This window comes from Panicum virgatum, chromosome 9K (genome assembly GCF_016808335.1).
Source record: "Panicum virgatum strain AP13 chromosome 9K, P.virgatum_v5, whole genome shotgun sequence".
In the NCBI taxonomy this organism is placed as follows: Eukaryota; Viridiplantae; Streptophyta; class Magnoliopsida; order Poales; family Poaceae; genus Panicum; species Panicum virgatum.
This window is the reverse complement of record NC_053144.1, coordinates 14,240,865-14,257,676: the sequence shown is the minus strand read 5'-3', so window position 1 is coordinate 14,257,676 and position 16,812 is coordinate 14,240,865. Positions and strand designations below refer to the sequence as shown.

At 47.8% G+C, this 16,812-nt stretch overlaps 3 protein-coding genes and 1 pseudogene across 4 annotated transcripts; 1 reads left to right on the top strand and 3 right to left on the bottom strand.

Moving 5' to 3' along the window:
* Positions 1 to 1,585: 1,585 nt before the first annotated feature.
* On the bottom strand, positions 1,586 to 2,509 carry LOC120647738 (protein STRICTOSIDINE SYNTHASE-LIKE 10-like). The gene has a single exon (XM_039924593.1). The coding sequence runs from the start codon at positions 2,507 to 2,509 to the stop codon at positions 1,586 to 1,588; it is 924 nt and encodes a 307-aa protein (XP_039780527.1).
* Positions 2,510 to 5,800: 3,291 nt separating this feature from the next.
* Positions 5,801 to 6,675, bottom strand: LOC120648534. Its single transcript, XM_039925287.1, has one exon. The coding sequence runs from the start codon at positions 6,524 to 6,526 to the stop codon at positions 6,059 to 6,061; it is 468 nt and encodes a 155-aa protein (XP_039781221.1). The 5' UTR covers positions 6,527 to 6,675; the 3' UTR covers positions 5,801 to 6,058.
* A 1,121-nt stretch (positions 6,676 to 7,796) lies between these two features.
* LOC120650257 (ornithine aminotransferase, mitochondrial-like) lies at positions 7,797 to 12,322 on the bottom strand. Of its 2 annotated transcripts, XM_039927294.1 has the most exons (11): positions 11,997 to 12,142; positions 11,297 to 11,405; positions 10,883 to 11,113; positions 10,336 to 10,495; positions 10,196 to 10,251; positions 9,115 to 9,267; positions 8,885 to 8,982; positions 8,623 to 8,703; positions 8,286 to 8,519; positions 7,976 to 8,150; positions 7,797 to 7,932 (listed from the first exon to the last, which is right to left on the bottom strand). In XM_039927294.1, the coding sequence occupies exons 1-10, from the start codon at positions 12,140 to 12,142 to the stop codon at positions 8,006 to 8,008; spliced, it is 1,413 nt and encodes a 470-aa protein (XP_039783228.1). In that variant the 3' UTR covers positions 7,797 to 7,932; positions 7,976 to 8,005. The 2 variants fall into 2 exon arrangements, with proteins under 2 accessions (XP_039783228.1, XP_039783227.1); XM_039927293.1 differs by having other exon boundaries at positions 7,813 to 8,150; positions 11,997 to 12,322.
* Positions 12,323 to 12,730: 408 nt separating this feature from the next.
* LOC120647737 lies at positions 12,731 to 13,612 on the top strand (annotated as a pseudogene).
* Positions 13,613 to 16,812: the final 3,200 nt, after the last annotated feature.

The following is a 16,812-nucleotide window of genomic DNA, read 5'->3' as shown; positions in this document are numbered from 1 at the left end:
GGCTCTCTTATGAGGTGGGAGGCAAGCTGACTAGGCAGGAGTCCCTCGATGCATTTTTCTATCACATCTTTCTCTGGGAAGTTTGGAATTTGAGCCTTCTTTTGGACGAACCTCCGGAAGTAGTCATAGAGAGGCTCGCGGTCATGCTGGGGGCACTTGAAATCTTTGACAGTGTTGGTAGTGAGCCTTTCTGAAGCCCTGGAAGTCCTGGAGGAGCCTTCCTTTCAGCTGATACCAGTTGTTGATTGATTGCGGAGGCAGGTACGAATACCAGTTAGCCACAGAACCTTCGCAAGCATGACAAAGGACTTGGCCATGGTTGAGTCGTCACCTCCGGCCGAAGCAATGGTTGCTTCGTAGGCCATGAGGAACTGAGTTGGATCTGTTGTGGCGTTGTACTTCGGGAGTTGAGTTGGCTTGTAGCCGAGCGGCCATGAAGTTCGCTGTAGAGCGACTGAGAGTGGCGAGGTCGGGTCAAATGGGAGGTTGACCGGCGGTGGCCTTTGGTTCTCATTATGAGCGAAGGCTGTCTGTAGGATGACGCGGTTTTCTTCCTGGGAGGAACCTTCGGGCATTTCTTGGTATGCCCTCTGTAAGCTCTCAACTTCTACCTCCATCTCTGCTAGCCTGCGCCTGGCCTCGGCTAACTTGTTGGCTTGGTCCATTGCTCTCTTTTTGGTTGCAAGCTGGGCTTCGATGTTCTTTTTCTTCATTTCTAGGGCTTTGAGCTTGAGTGCAGTTTCTGTGAGTTGATGAGCTTCGGTGTTTTCAGTGTTGTCAAGCAGGTCTCCATGAGGGGCAGTTTCGTTGTTGATGTCTTCTATTTGTGGGTTGACTCCTTCGTGCTGCGGTTGGGGGCCGTCGAGGCTGCGGCCAGGCTCAGTGGAGGTGCTTGTGGTGCCGGCGGTGGCTTTCTTCTTCGCTGGGGCCATCGAGGGTTGTTTTATGTGCTGGAACGGTGGGCGCCGCTGTTGGGATCTTTGCTTAGTAGATGCCCAGACAGGGAGCATGAACAGTAGGAAATGTGGCAATGTAAGTAAGTGTCGAACTCTCCAATAATGATTATAAAATTCAACCCTTTACAATGTGGAGGGAGGGGGCTATTTATACCCCTAGCCCTCGGTTAGGATTACCTATATTGCCCCCTCCCAACTCATTTACAGCTCACTCTCAGCCGGTTTCGGGGTAAAATTACAAGGTGAGAGGTTTACAAATCCGACCTTCTCACGTATTCGGAAGGTATACAACTCCGACCTTCTTTCATATTCACGTTTTACTCACATGTCTTCAGTCGATGAAGGTTGCAATAACCTTCGGGGTACCTCCGGGAGTTTGGGCCATGAAGGTTCCATCAACGAAGGTCTTGATCTTCGAGTTTATGCTTCCGGGTGGCCGTTCATCACCTTCGGCGCGATGGAGGTGGCGCCCTTCGGACCGAAGGCCTTGGTGTTTGCGCTCGCGCTTCTGGCAGCCTTCCGTCACCTTCGGCCTTCAGAAGGTGATATCCTTCGGCCCGAAGGTCATGGTCTTTGAGCTTGCGCTTCTTAGTGTTCATCCGATACCTTCGGGCACGCTTGTCTCCATTTCATTGTGGCCCTGCGAACAGGTTAGGGAGCATTTCCGAGGGTAAGGGCTTGACCCGAAGGTACAATCCCCAACACCAAAATCCACCTTTGAGATCAGCCCTCACGTTGTCAGGATAGCCCGGTAGATCGGCAAGCGGTTCCGACGTGCCCGCCTTGGGACCCTTGATCCAATACCTCATCAACTTGCATGGTCCGGTGAGTGCTACGACAAGCTGTGTCCGATCGGCACTGATAGCGAGACCATTAGGATACGTGATACCGGATTGCAGCACCGTGACACTCTTCGTCTTCGGGTCGTACTTCATGAGGCGGCCCGTTGAATCTCCGGTGGCCGTGACCCTCTCGTGCTGCGACCGCTGGTAGTTCATGCTACTGTCCGTAAAGAACACCTCTCCGGTGACCTGGTCGACGTCGACACCATTGGTGAAGCGGAGCGGCACGCCATCAACCTCGTTGTCCAGCACCGTCGCCTTGCCGCCGGCCGGCCCGACACGCATCAGCCCCTTGTACGCGTCGGCGATGTAGAGGTTCCCGGACTTGTAATGGAAGCGCAGGCCCAACGGGCGGCCGCACGTGCCCTCCGTGACTTCGGCCGGCCGAGTCCTGGACGCGGTGCAGGCCTTGGCGCTGTAGCCTGGGCTATACGCGTAGGTGGACAAGCGGCGCGCCAGCCCGTTCCACTTCAAGACGCGGCCGTCGGAGACGCCGCTGTAGGGGCCCACGCCGTCGCCGTCGAATGCGACGCTCTCCGGGCCGCGCAGCAGCGACCCGCGGAGCGGCAGGTGCAGGCTCCGACTGCCGTCGATAACGGAGGCTGTTCCTGGGATGGGGCGTGCGGCGGCGCACAGCTGGAGAAGCAGCGCCAGGACGGCGAGCAACGAGATCGCCACCGTCAGAATCTTCTTCCCCGCGACGTTCCCCATGATTGCTTCGCTTGCGTGAGCGCTGCCTCACGGTGCAGACCGGGTTCGCGGACTAGGACGTTGGGTTTGGTTGCTGAACGTTTGGCAAAGGCAACGCTGGCTCTGGCTTGGATTTGCCTTCGATGGAGGGAAGCGCGGGGTGTCCCTGCCTTTTATGGCGGCGTGGCAACTAGACGTGTTTCCGAGTCGGTGGTAGAGGGATCTGCCGTGGGACCACTCGGACTTGGTGTTCCCAGGTGTTCCGACTAGGATTAGCCGATTACTGCTGGTGATTCCGATTAGTCGCCGCAGTGCTTTTGCCTATGTACTTTGGACGTGGCACATGGGCCAAACGGGACCGGTGATCACCAAGAACTAGCATTCAAAAACAACTTCATAGTCTGTAGCTCGACCATTCATTACAAAGGAAAACACAATTCAGAAGTTGCACCATCTGTACTACTACTACTAGGACTAGCCGGGTAGGACGACTGACAAGGCGGGAGAGCAACCGTGCACCAAAATTACACGGTTTCAGTAGATCATCGTTGTCATCAATCTTTGGCTCATTAACTGGCTCCACCACTGGACTCAGGAGTAAGTACGAACTCTTTGCTCTTCATCACTGTAATAACATGAGTCCGTCGGGGCAATGCCCTTTCTGTTCAGAGGAAGAAACCTGCCTTTATTTCTTCATCACCTGTCCACGAAGCTAGTTTTTGGTCCTTCATTAACATTGATCTCGGAATGAAATACCAGCTTGATCAGAGTTCTTTTGTGAAATTGAATCAAGGCTGCAACTTAACCAATCTAGAGGAAATTTTGAATATTATTTTGAATATGGGTAAATATTCTAGAGCAAAGTATCTTCATCCTTTTGCAAAATTATTAAAGTAAATGATGCAGAGCTTGGAAATGTAAAATACGGTGTGACGACGTCTTCACTTTGGCTGTAGGCCAGTGGTCTGGAAAAATGAATTCTACAACAAGGTTTAGCTCATTGTTAACGCACAGATGAGATGCAGAGCTTGGACTTGTGCTGCAAAGCGTGCTGTTCTTCTTACAGTCAATGTGCAGTAACAGGATTCGCAAAAAAATACAGTGCAGGAACATATGCCTAACGTTTGACCGCGGAGCAGTTCGATCGATCACCTTCGTCGCCAATTCGAAGGCGCAGATCACCTTCGTGCAGCAGGGCACCAAGAGACTCAAAAACCGCGCGTGTCGCCTGTGTGCGTTGGGACGGTGTTCGCGAGTGGCCACTTCGCCGTCGTTGCCGTCGTCGTGAACTCGTGATCATGGGGCTGGGCACGCCGTGGTGACCTTCGCAGTAGCCCTGCCTGCGTGCGCCGAGGCGGCGCGCATACTCGCATGACCATCGCCGTAGCCTCGGTGGGCCCGCAGCCGCGCAGGGGTCTGGAGGCGAGAGCATGGCGGCGGCAGGCAGGGCGCGCGCGGGCAGGAGCGGGGGGAGCGGTGGCCGGTCATCGCCGGCTAAAGAGGGTGGAGTCGAGAACCTGAGACATCGGGAGGAGGGAGATGCAAGGAGAAATCTACGGCACGCGCCGCTATGGTGCTCCGACGAGCTGCGGCGAGCCGCGGCGGCGGCGCCCCGCAGCGACCACGGCGCGGACGGTGGTTCAAATACAGTCCAGGTGGACGGTATTTCGAATACCGTCCGCCCCCTGACCCCTATCGACCGTCGGATGGGAGATGTCCGGACGGGATCAGCCGCGGATTTCAGTACCAGCGCCTGGCATCCTCGCCAGGCAGGCGCGACAGGGGTGGACGGAGCCATCAGCCATGGCGAAGAGCCTAGGCCGGGTGGACCACGGAGACTAGAGCGTCACGCGGCCGCCGGCGGAGCCCGACTGCCCCGCCGGTGGAGCTCGCCGGGCAAGTGGCGGCCTCGTCGTCGCATTCGTCGAGAAGAACTGAGCCTCAGGCCACCGGTTCTGCTTCAGAGTTGAACGGGTCATCAGTCATCACAGAGCTCCTAGTCCTACGCCCGCTTCGTCGCCGCCGGCGCCGGCGCGCCGCTCTTATCGTGATGCAGGCCTGCACCTAAGGATTGAAGGATATACTTGGACTGAAAGCCGATTGGTGGTCACCTGGCATAGGAACTGAGGATATCTGTCTGAATCAGGCGAGAAGCTCCATTGATGAGCTGATCTGCCTGCGTGCGCCGAGGCGGCGCGCATACTCCCATGACCGTCGCCGTGGCTGCTTCCAGGCCGCAGGCGCGCTGCGAGCCGCGGCGCTCCGGCGAGCCGCGGCGTGCAGCAGGAGGCCTTCACGCAACGGCCAGGGGTGGATGGCAGGAGACCTCGACGGCGCCTGCTGGGGATGTAGCCTCGGTGGGCGCGCAGTGGTCACGGAGAGCATGGCGCAGGCAGGCAGGGCGCGGCGCGGCGCACGCGGACAGGAGCGAGGGAGCGGTCGCCGGTCATGACCGGCTAAAGCGGGCAGGGAATCTAAGTCCTCGAGACTCGGGAGGAGGGAGATATAGGGAGAAACCTAGGCCACGCGGGCAAGCCGCAGGGAGCCGCGCAGGCGGCGCTGCGCAACGACCACGGCCAGGGGTGGACGGTGGTTGAAATACCGTCCGGGTGGACGGTATTTGAAACAACGTCCACCCTCGGTCCCTTTCGACCATCCGATGGGTGATGTGCGGGCGGGATCGGCCGAGGATTTCTGGCAGGCACGGCAGCAGCTGGGCGGCCGCGCTCTAGCGGATGGCCCAGGCCCCAGGCAGGGTGGACGGCGCGACGCCGCGAGAGCAAAGCGTGACGCGGCCCGCGGCCCGCGGCCGGCGGAGGATCGCGACTGCCAGGCCGACCGGAGCCCCGCCGCCCGCCGGTGGAGATCGCTGGGCAAGTGGCGACTTCGTCGTCGCATTCGTCAAGAGGAACGGAGCCTCGGGCCACCAGGTTGTTATCTCACAGCTCCTAGCTAGATCTACGCCAGCTTCGTCTCTCATCTCTTGATGTAAGTCTGCAACTGAGAATTGAAGGATTGATCGTGGACTGAAAGCCGGTGTGGTGGCCACCTGGCCTAGCAACTGAATATCTGTCTGAATCAGGCGATAATCTCCATTGATAAGCTGATGTGCTTGTTGACAGTGTTGCTTTGCATATTCCAATAGACAAAGGGGCTTGGCATCCTCCTCACTAGATGCAGAAATATAAATCTGTGTGTGGTTGCATGTTGCAACATCATTTTCCAAATTGCCAGATATGAATTGAACTATTGAAGGCTGCGAGTAGGGAGAGAAGTGCCTGTATGAAAGCTTGAGCAAGAACACAGAGAAAAGAAAAAATTAAAAAAAAACTTTCAATCGATTCATATAATTCCCCCCGACGATGCTAATCATCAGTCCTCATCACTGATCAAGAACAGATTGCAGCCCAATCTATCATCGAGATGATGAACACATACACGTAATGGCATCACCTCCTCAAGATCGTCTTATCAATCCATCCATCGATGCAATCGTATCCTTCAGGTACAAATCCAGCACGCACCTCACGCCCGGTCCAATCAATCGCGAGCCGGTGATGACGCGCGTTGCTACGTCCACATGCGAGCGACGCAGCCGGACAGGAAGGCGACGAGCCGGCGCGCCGAGCCCGCCACGTACGCGTCGCAGAGGCACGGCGGGTCCCCGGCGCCGCAGCACCCCGGCCACGGCCGCAGCAGGATGCGGCACCGCCGGCGGTGGAGCATCCTCCTCCACAGCCTGCTGAGGCACCCCGGGTCCCGCTGCGGGACGACGATCGCCGACTGGAGGTACGCCGACGCGGCGTGCTTCAGCAGCTGGTTGCGGATGTTGATGTTGGACGCGTCGAAGTCGATCGCCGGCGCGCCGGCGTCGCCGAAGCTGCCGCCGCCGCTCCCGGGCCCGGCCTCGGCGAGCACGTCCCGGAGGCTCGTGTACTCGACGCCGCCGCTGCTCCCGCTGCTGCTCCAACTCGACGGCCGGGACCGGATGGCGGCGCGCGGCGGCGGCGAGGCCGCCTCATCGTCAGCGAGATCCATGCACGATCCGCCGAGCTTCGAAACAAATGATTCTTGCGGGAATGGCGGTGATGATGAAACGATGATAAGCTGGCGGTGTTCGCTTGTTTATGTCAAAGGCTAAGCTTGACGTGGATACGATAAGGATGAAACAGCAAAGATAAGCAGTTCTATAAATGTGCTGATTTTCTGAAGGTTGTGCCTGAAAGTAGGGAGTCTGGTTGACCTGGCCAAAGCTGAGGAAATGACACCTGGAAATGAAGTGGGCCCCTTTGCATGGGAGTTTTTTTTTTCAGAAAGCATGGGAAGCAATCAAAGTGTTTATTTTAACTTTTAAGAGTTGTAAATTGTAATGGCAAATGGACCATTCGATCTAGATGCACTTTTTTTAGGCCAGTCTCAATGGGAGTTTCATGACATTAAATACCATCACTTTTGCTGACATAGCAAGGAGAGAGAAGGCTAGAGTTTCATAAGATGGGAAGAGAGTTTCATCACAATAAAACTCATTTGGCACAGTTACCTAATTCCCTGTCTAGGTAACTGTGTCTATGAAACTTCCACTAAGACTGGCCTTAGTCAAACATAATTGATATTTTGGATGAAAATCGTCGAGCTTTAAAAAAACTTTGACTCAAGTAACTTTGACAGATTGCAATCATATACTCCCTTTATATAGGATTTAGATGACGTTTTGAACAAGATTTGAGTCAAACATTGGGAATATAAATCATGATTAACTTTTAAGTTATTGAATTTGAAAAAGCGAAAATTATATAAATAGATTTGTCTTAAGAAACACTTTCATAAAGTTATACATATATCACTTTTCAACAAATATTTTTTATAAAAATAAACGGTTAAAGTTATGCTTTGAAGACCGTGTCGCTGTCCTAAACGTCATCTATTACCTATATGGACGGAGTACGTCGGTTTCTCTTGAAATGTACTTCAATAATCCCTTAAATTTTATTGGGCTGTAAAATACATTTTAAATAAAAATTAGTGGTCAAAGGCATGCATTTGAAATCATATCATCAAGTGTCTTTTAACCACGTGAGCCTGAATTACTTTTGTTTTTGTTTATGCAGTGAAATATAGCTCATCACTTCATCAGCACCATTAGCCAACAGATTACCTATAGCTAAGATTGCTCCTTTTCTAACCAACTACCAGTATATGAAGAATCTGTTTCTTTTTTTTTCTATTGGAATTTCCAGCTTCTTTAAAAATAGTAGCCAAAAAAGGAGGGTGGTTAATAGATCGATATCACCAACAAACACATAGAAAGAAGAAAGAAAATCGCATGACTTCATGGTACATTCACAGTGCAGGTGAATGCTACCCCCATTTATTTGCCATTAATCACGGTAACAGCACAAGCAACAATATTCCCAGAATATACATGCAACGCGATGCTAATACTACGGTGTCTGAGATTATTGAGAATCTGTTGTGAAAATGCAGCTATCTATGCTCCGAGGCATCGCTGGAAATCGCTCATCCGTACAAGTCCCTGCCGCATCTGTCACAGACTGGCTTCTCTGCCTCTGATTCTGGCTTCTTGATCTGCTTCTGCATCTGTGGCAAGTCAATCTCCAGCACATCACTGAGCGCCTTTGATGCTTCTGCAAGCTCCTCATGACTGAAAACCGTACCATTTCGATATCAGCTTGCAATCAGTTTACATTTACAGGACATATGATCGTACTAGTTGCACATGAAAACATATGAACAAATTGAGGAGCAAGGTATGACGGTACGTTGGTGAAGGGTATACCTGATTGAAAGGGGAGGGGCTAATCGAATTATGGTGTCATGTGTGGGTTTTGCTAGAATGCCTCTCTCCTTCAACTTGATGCAAATGTCATATGCAGAAGCAGGAGACAGCGCATCATTGTTTAAGTCCACTGCATTCAGCAAACCCCTTCCGCGCACTTCTCTTATGATTTGAGGGAATTTCCGCTGGATCTTCTGTAGCTGGTCCCTGAACTCTTGTCCTAACTTTGCAGCCCTGCAATTCAGCAACAAGTTCAAAAGAAAATATCACCAACAGGATATTGAAGTAGAAGATCATCTGACAAAATAATAAAATTTCTTTTAAGCCGGGAATGTACCTTTCAACAAGACCTTCGTCTCTCACCACTTTCAGTGATGCAACTGCCACAGCACTAGCCAACGGATTACCACCAAATGTACTGTAAGTGGTCAAATATAACACATTCAGGAGCAGTACAAATGCAAAATTGGAGTAACACAGATTATCTTTGAACTGAAAATAGAACCAGATATTCCAATTAAAGCAAACATAAGTTTGAAATCCATACATTGAACTAAACTACTTTGCCAGATTTTTTTTTTATTGAGATTTGGGCACACCTTCCATGTTCCCCTGGTTTGATACAGAGCATGACGCCCTTGTCTGCAAGAACTGCACTGACTGGGACAACTCCAGCACCAAGTGCTTTGCCTAGAATCTAGTAAAGAAGAGACAATTAATTGAAAATCATAAGTGTAATCACATATTGTGAAGGAAATGGGAAAGTCACGAGTAGATACTTAAGTAATGAGTACAGTTAATAAACGAGAGTAGCAGAAAAGAAGCTTACCACCATGTCAGGTCGTATGTCTTCCCAATCACATGCCAGCATTTTGCCTGTTCTAGCTATGCCTGTTTGGATCTCATCAGCAATCATCAAAATGTTGTGCTTAGAACACAAATCTCTGACACCTTTCAGATAGCCATCTGGTGGGATTACTACCTAATAGCATGAAGATCAAATTAAAATTGTGAAACTAAGAACTTAAATATTAACCATTCATGATAAATAATAGAAACGAAACCAAGACCAAGTACCATAAAATCAAATTAAAACAAAATATTTGTAAATCAGATTGGACCCTATTCACTTTACCACTATAGATAGCAGAGAGATGAACTCATCCAAACAAGAACAAGAAAACAATAGTTAGTTAAAAGAAAATACATTAACCTAAATGATATGGGGGGAAATCAGTAGAAATGTTGAGAAAACTGCATGAGTTTATTGTTAAAAGACATCGACCCATCAATTATCATTGATGTGTTTGACACTACCTATCTTGAGAGTTAAAAAGAAAAGGATATTGAGAGTTAAAACTCAATGGTGTTAAAACTCAAAGGTCGATAATGTGCTCATGCCTCTGTGTGCAAAATGTTGGGCATTCTCTTTCACATAGCTGGGGAAAAAATTACCACAAGGGGATAAGGAACATTCTATGCATTCCTTGATTGCGTATAAATGTAGGTGAAAATCTAATACCAGTTGCCATGTAATGGTTACTGGAAGCACTTACTTTCTCAGTGTACAGGAACTACCTGAGCTAATCTTCTGCTAATTCTTTAGTCACATAGGATTATGTGGATATGTAATACAGATTTACCAAATAGGGTCACAGGGATGCCGACAAGCAATTTGTTTCTCACTCTGTGTAACGGTTAATGCAAAGCAATGGTATCCGACTGGACAGGAAATATCTGAGGTAATGAATTATCTGCTAATTCCTTGGTTACCTATAGCTGTAAGTGTATATATAACATAGAACTACGGTGCAATGATTGCTAGGAAGCGTTTAGTTTCTCACTGTATATGAAATATCTACCACAACAGTCAGCGTCACTAAATCAGATATAGCATGATAAGCACATACCCCGGCTTCACCTTGGATAGGTTCGAACAAAAAACCACAAATCCGATCTCCATGCTCTGAAACAAATAGGAGTTGTGAACATATAAAAAAACATAAATTAAAATAAAATTTTGTTTACCACGTTTAAATTGATAAAGTACCTTCAAAAACTTTTTTTAACCCATCAATATCTCCAAAATCAACTTTAAGATGGCCAGGAACCAAAGGACCAAAACCACGAGTTGCATCATTGTCACAGCTCATGGAAATGACACCAAGAGTTCGACCATGGAAACACCCACAGCAAGAGACAAGCAAAGCCTGCAAAATAGCGAACATTTTGGCAAATGAATGATGCCTTACTTCTCAAGATTTCCGGAAATTTATGATTTACCAAGGTCCGGCAAACTTATTTAAATTTTTTGATATAATGATATGAGATTAATTACAATCTCATGATGTACAAGTATGATGATACAGAGGAAAATAAATAGATACATAATTGTAATAAAGCAAGGAACAACTGAAACTATTGTGTCTTACTTGGGGATCCCACCTAGTAAGTTAACAAGCTATTCAGGAACAAGATATTTTAAGCAACGATGGATGCAGCCTCACCCTCATCTAGTAATACCCTACTCAAAACTTGACACTACAGCTTTGTAGTCACAGGACCGAACTTAGCACCGTAGCTTTGTGAAGTCATACCTCATTCTTTGGTATCTTTTTCTTCTCATAACCCCATTTCCTAGCCAACTTGATAGCAGTTTCAACTCCTTCAGCTCCAGTATTCATCGGTAACATCATGTCATATCCAAACATGCTTGTCAGAAATTCCGCAAAGATTGGGAATTTATCATTGTAGAAAGCTCTAGAACTGAGTGTAAGCCTTTCTGCCTGTTCTATTAAAGCTCTCAGGACTTTTGGATGGCAATGACCCTGCAAGGAACATAAAACAAGTCTGTCAAGCAACATAGTATAGCAACTTAAATTCTCTAACTTCCCATCTGTTTAGATAACAAATAGTTCCCAGCCACATGATTGTGGATTGCTGATTTACTGTATCTACATTAATGAACTTAAAGAAACAGTAGTTCCCAGGAAAGAACCCTACGTCCCTACCTGATTGACTGCAGAATAAGCAGAGAGAAAATCAATGTATTTGTTGCCTTCAGGGTCCACTATGTGTGAACCTTCTCCTTTGGAGAATACCATGGGGATCGGATGGTAGCTGCAAGCAATGAAATGTTAAGAGCAGAATAAGTAACAGCATTGACGAAATCATTTTTTTTATGCAGCATTTCGAAGTTTAGAGCATCATAATAAAGTTCCCACTAATAATATGCACAAACAAGTGTGCACACTCAGATCGAACTGCACCACCACCACAATCACTCCCTTGCATGTATGAAGAGAAACCAAAAAGATTATGCTACTTGAGGGAAAAAAGAGCCATATCGGAAAGAGGTGTCACGTGTCCTAAGAGACAACAGGCTAGTGTGTCCCTGATGAGTTCAATCGAACACTTGCAGAAGTTCTGTCGGAAACCATTTCTCCAAGCTCAATTCCAGGAGACACGGAGCCGTACGAAAATCAAGGAGCCGTGACGAGCAGAAAGGGGGGGGGGGGTCATGGAACTCAAGGCGGGTGGGCGCTGGAATCCATGGCGCTACGCCGCTACGCCTGCGATTCGATTCCGAGGCACGATCGCGCCAGGCGCGAGGCGGAGGCGCGGAGGCATTTCGACAAGCACGCGGCGGGCACGCAACCAGGAAGATCGATCGGCTTGGAAAGGGGGCAGGATCGGACGGCCAGGACATACTTGTGGGCGCTGCAGTCCCGCTCCATCCGCATGAGCTCCTCGGAGGACAGCGCCGCGGCGGCTTGCCCCGCCGCCGAGCACATCCCGCGCCCCCGCGCCACGGCCGCCGCCGCCGCCGCGACCCGCCGCGCCAGCGCCGCCGCCATGCCTGCTCGCGCCACAAGTGTACGCCTCAGCGGCTCCGCTCAGCTCAGCCCCACAAGCCACGCGCGGTGGGTGCCGTGCCGCTCCAGTCGCGCAGATTAGCGGCGCCGGCGCGCAGCTCCGCTCCAGGCTCCGGGGCCGAACTGAAAAGGCGTCGCGGTTGCTTGCTTTGCAACGGAACCTGAACTGATGAGCCCGTCGATCGCTTTCGGACGGCGGCGGGTCTCGTGCTCGTGCCGCTGTTGTGGCTGTGGGCACGGTAGAAGGCCCCGCGGGCTCGTGTCGCTAGCAGCCTAGCAGCGGAACGGAAAGCCGAAAGGAGCGGCGGGAGAGCCGTGCGGGGCTCTCTGGCTGATCGCTGGCCTGCACTGGGGCCTGGGGGGCGGGGTCTCGTCCGTTTCGGCACGCCAACCACCCGCGGCGCCGGTCCCGCGCGGTGCTCGCCCTCGTCCCGTTCCGTTTGGGACGCACGGCTCCAGCTCCCCAACTCGGACTCGGAGCGTGACAGCGACCAGCCAACAATACTACAATACTACAATAGCAACAGAGAACCACCTCGTGCCACTCACCGTGGCCGAGCAGCAGCAGCCATGAAGCGGACCACGTCGAGGCTCCCTCTGCTCGCGGTCCTTCTCGCCATCCTGCTGCTCCTCCTGCCCTTGGCCGCCGCGGCCGCCATCGACGCCAGAGAGACCCAGCGCCTGGACCCTGGAGCTGCCCGACGTGCTGGTCGGGCCCGAGAGCGTCGCCTTGGACGCGCGCGGTGGCGGGCCCTACGTCAGCATCTCGGACGGCCGCGTCCTGCGGCGAGGGTGCCGGGTGGACGACCTTCGCGTACAGTCCGAGCTACGCCAAGAACGGTTGCGACGCATTCTCCGACCTCCCGTCGGTCGCTACACAGAGCTCGTGCGGCCGGCTGCTGGGCCGCCCGAGGTTTCATGTTAACTTTGACGACCTCTACATCACCGACGCGTACATGGGCCTGATGCGCGTTGGCTCCAACGGCGGGGAGGCGATGGCCATGTAGGCTAGTGGTGCGCCGCTGCGCTTCACGAACGGCCGTGGACATCGACTAGGTAACCGGCGATGTCTACTTTGCAGACAGCAGCACGATATATACACGGCTCGCAGCATGAGATGGTTACCACCACTGGAGACTCGACGTGACGCATCATGAAGTACAGTCCCAAGGCCAATAGGTCCGAGCCGTTTGCTGACTTGCCCGGTTACCCCGACAATGTTAGATCCGACGGGAAAGAAGGATACTGGGTGGTGCTACACCGTGAGAAATATAAGCTTCCATTTGGTTTGGATACACACTTGCTCGCCATTAGGATCGGCGTTGAAGGTGAAAAGCTGCAAGAGATGAAGGGGCATAAGAACATGAACCGACCGAGGTGATGAAAACAGAGGATGGCAAAATATATGTTGAATTCGTTGAATTGTGGTATGTCGGCATTGTGAGTGCGTAGGAGTTCATCAATATTTATTCAGATATGTTTATATGTCTTTTAGTAGTATTCATCTATTATCTTAATACAATAGTGTTAAAAGAAATCACCGCGTTCGTCGAGAGAGTCTAGAAATTCTCACGTTAATCGAAAAAAGAGAAAGATTTGCACCGTTGGATTTTATGAAGATCTAATGGTCTAAATTAATCCAAACAATCTATATCAAATATGAGTACTAAATATATCTAAACTCGGAATTTAAAAAAAAAAGAAAGCTAAAGTTGATTTCAATACGGATTGTAGCGAACGACCGTTGCATGCTATCCATATATTACCATATGTAATAAAGAACTAATTTAGCAAGCACATGTACTCCATTGCTTGCCAAGCACACTATCCCATAGTAACACATGTCCACACACAATTTGATATGACCATCTGATATGCACCATCGCGATATATCCACCTCCATGATATGTTTATTCTTTTCAGTTCATCCAATCAAATAGAGTCATCGAATGTTTACACAAAAAGGAAGGGATGGAAATAAAGTGATGGATGTTGTTACACAGATTTGTGTGTCTATTAAGTTATTAGAAAATCAACATCCAACGTTTCTTTTAAAAAACCAGCATGTGTTAATTATTTTAATACTTAAGTGTGATACAAATCCATGACATTCGCTTATAGAGCATACAAATTACATGTTAGTCAATGAAAAAATAGAGATATCTCCGTGATTGGATCCAGTGCGACCATATCATCACAGCTCTGATTATTTGTATTTTTAATACTTAAGTGTGATACAAATCCATGACATTCGCTTATAGAGCATATAAATTACATGTTAGTCAATGAAAAAATAGAGATATCTCCGTGATTGGATCCAGTGCGACCATATCATCACAGCTCTGATTATTTGATACAGAGTAAATTACAAAAGTACAACTCTATTTTAAAATAACGGCTCAGATTATTTGATACTGATTAAAGTAAAAATGTACAACCCTATTTTTAAATAAATCTTAACCTACAAATATAGCCTTCAGTGGAAGGAAATGTTAGAGATGAGGGCTTAATGCAATGCCAAGGAAATAAGAGAGCAAAAAAATGATGTAAGAAGATGGCATGGCAAGGATGTGGAATGACTAGATGAGGAGCAGTGTCAGACCTCAACCAATGAGGAACCACAACCCAAGATCATCACAATGGTGACCATGTTGCTTATCCACATATCGCATACATACTTTATAGAAAAGGGTAAAATAAATGGGTTGGGCATGATATTTCATATTAGCACATTATCCAGCACAGTGGTGCTCTAAACGCTGGAAGGATAGTGCAACTGAAAGCACCCATTTTTCAAGTGGAGACGACTGACCATGACAGCACCTTTCGTAAGCCGAAGGTGTCTTTAGAACATAAACCAAGATGCAAGTATACTTCTGGGATCCAAATGATGCTCTTAGGAGAAGCGATTGGGGTAAAAAAAAACTCACCAATGATTGTATTGCAACATTGTATCGCCGGAGTTGCAAACAATGCATCCAAACAATGCATTACAACTATTATTACCTCAAGAGTGCAATGGATAAACGCTGGATAGAATCAGTAGTGTGTGAAAAGCGAAAAGAGTTGTTGATTTCCACTATGCCATGTATTGTCGTCCTAGCGACGGTATGCCTATCGAGCAGGTGTGAGAAATAGCTATGAAGGTATAGGTGAAGCACCTTATGGAAGGTTGAAAGGCTTCTCAAATTTAGGTGAACACACCAAGCAATTGTGATGGTGGCCAGATTGAAAGAGAGTAGAAGAGACAAAAATAGATAAATAAATAAAAATTTCTAGAAGTAAACAGATGACCAACTACAAAAAGACTAGGGTGGGTCTCGAGGGTATATCCCCTATTAGTTTGCAAAAAAAACATTTATAACTCATGAATTTTCATAAAAGTGTATGAATATTAAATGGACTAAAAATTTAAAGCATTAACTATTACTGTATATCAACGATGGGCGCAGAAAACAATAGAAGGAAAAATAGCAGTTTATTTTTCATAAACTTTGGAATGTAAAGTAACTAAACAATAGAAATAAATACTAAAAGTCCATTATTACAAGAAAGCTAAATTTATCTTGAATAAATAGTTCAAAAATATGATAGAACAAATATAGTCAGGTTATTTTGCACGGTTGCTATACTTGGAAAGTACAGTAATAACCCATATATGAAGATTAGGGGCATAGTAATAAGACGACTTGAAAATATTTATTTAGTTATTTTTCTCATTGAAGAATAGTGGGTGGTCTGGTCCAAACCCGAGCTCTCCTCAGCTTGGCCCAAATTTGCTGGCTCTGTATAGCTGATTTTGGACCTAAATTAATCAGGCTTTTTATTGTTCCAACAAGAGACAGGTTCTACCCACAAAATGATAATGTTTGTTTTTCATGAGCATTCATCCACAAGCTAAAATACAATCAAGAATTTATCTTCATCTTTAAAAAAAAAGGTAGTAGGAAAAGCTACTTGGAAGCAAAAATAGAGAGAGAGAGAGCAAAGCAGAAGGATATATGTTACTAGAGAGAGGACGAGCACAAAGGAGAACTCTATACAACACAACGTATCGTAATATAATAAATTAGATGACCCAGGCAGACGAGTTGTGCTAGGAAAAGGATGTAGAAGACGTAAGAAAATATGAGAGCATAAATGCAATAGGGCTGTGGTAGATTTCGATTGGAGAATATTGAAAAGAAAAGAGATATGGATATGATGAAAACTAAAAAGAATGCATTCACTTCTAAACAAGATTTCAATGCAAACTTAAAACTAAATTATGAATATTGTTTCTGGTGGTACACACACAATCACTCGCTTACATATTCTTCTAAAAACTCTAAGGATAATTTATCACCGTGAAAAAACCCGTACATTGCTGATAAAAATAATCAAATATAATTCTATAAATTGTAAATATTTATATATATTATACAAAATCTTTATATTTATGATTCGTAAAGATATGGCATAGAATATAATAATGAAAAAGTTTTGACATACTTTGATATGTGCCGTTAGAGCAAACGAAATAAATGGCATGACTAAAAACTATTTTCAATAATGTTTTTTCATGTAAAAATGTATATACTAATATATATAAAAAAACCTAGCCACCCACGCTATTTGCGCGGGCCATCTTGCTAGTTTATGTATATTTCGGT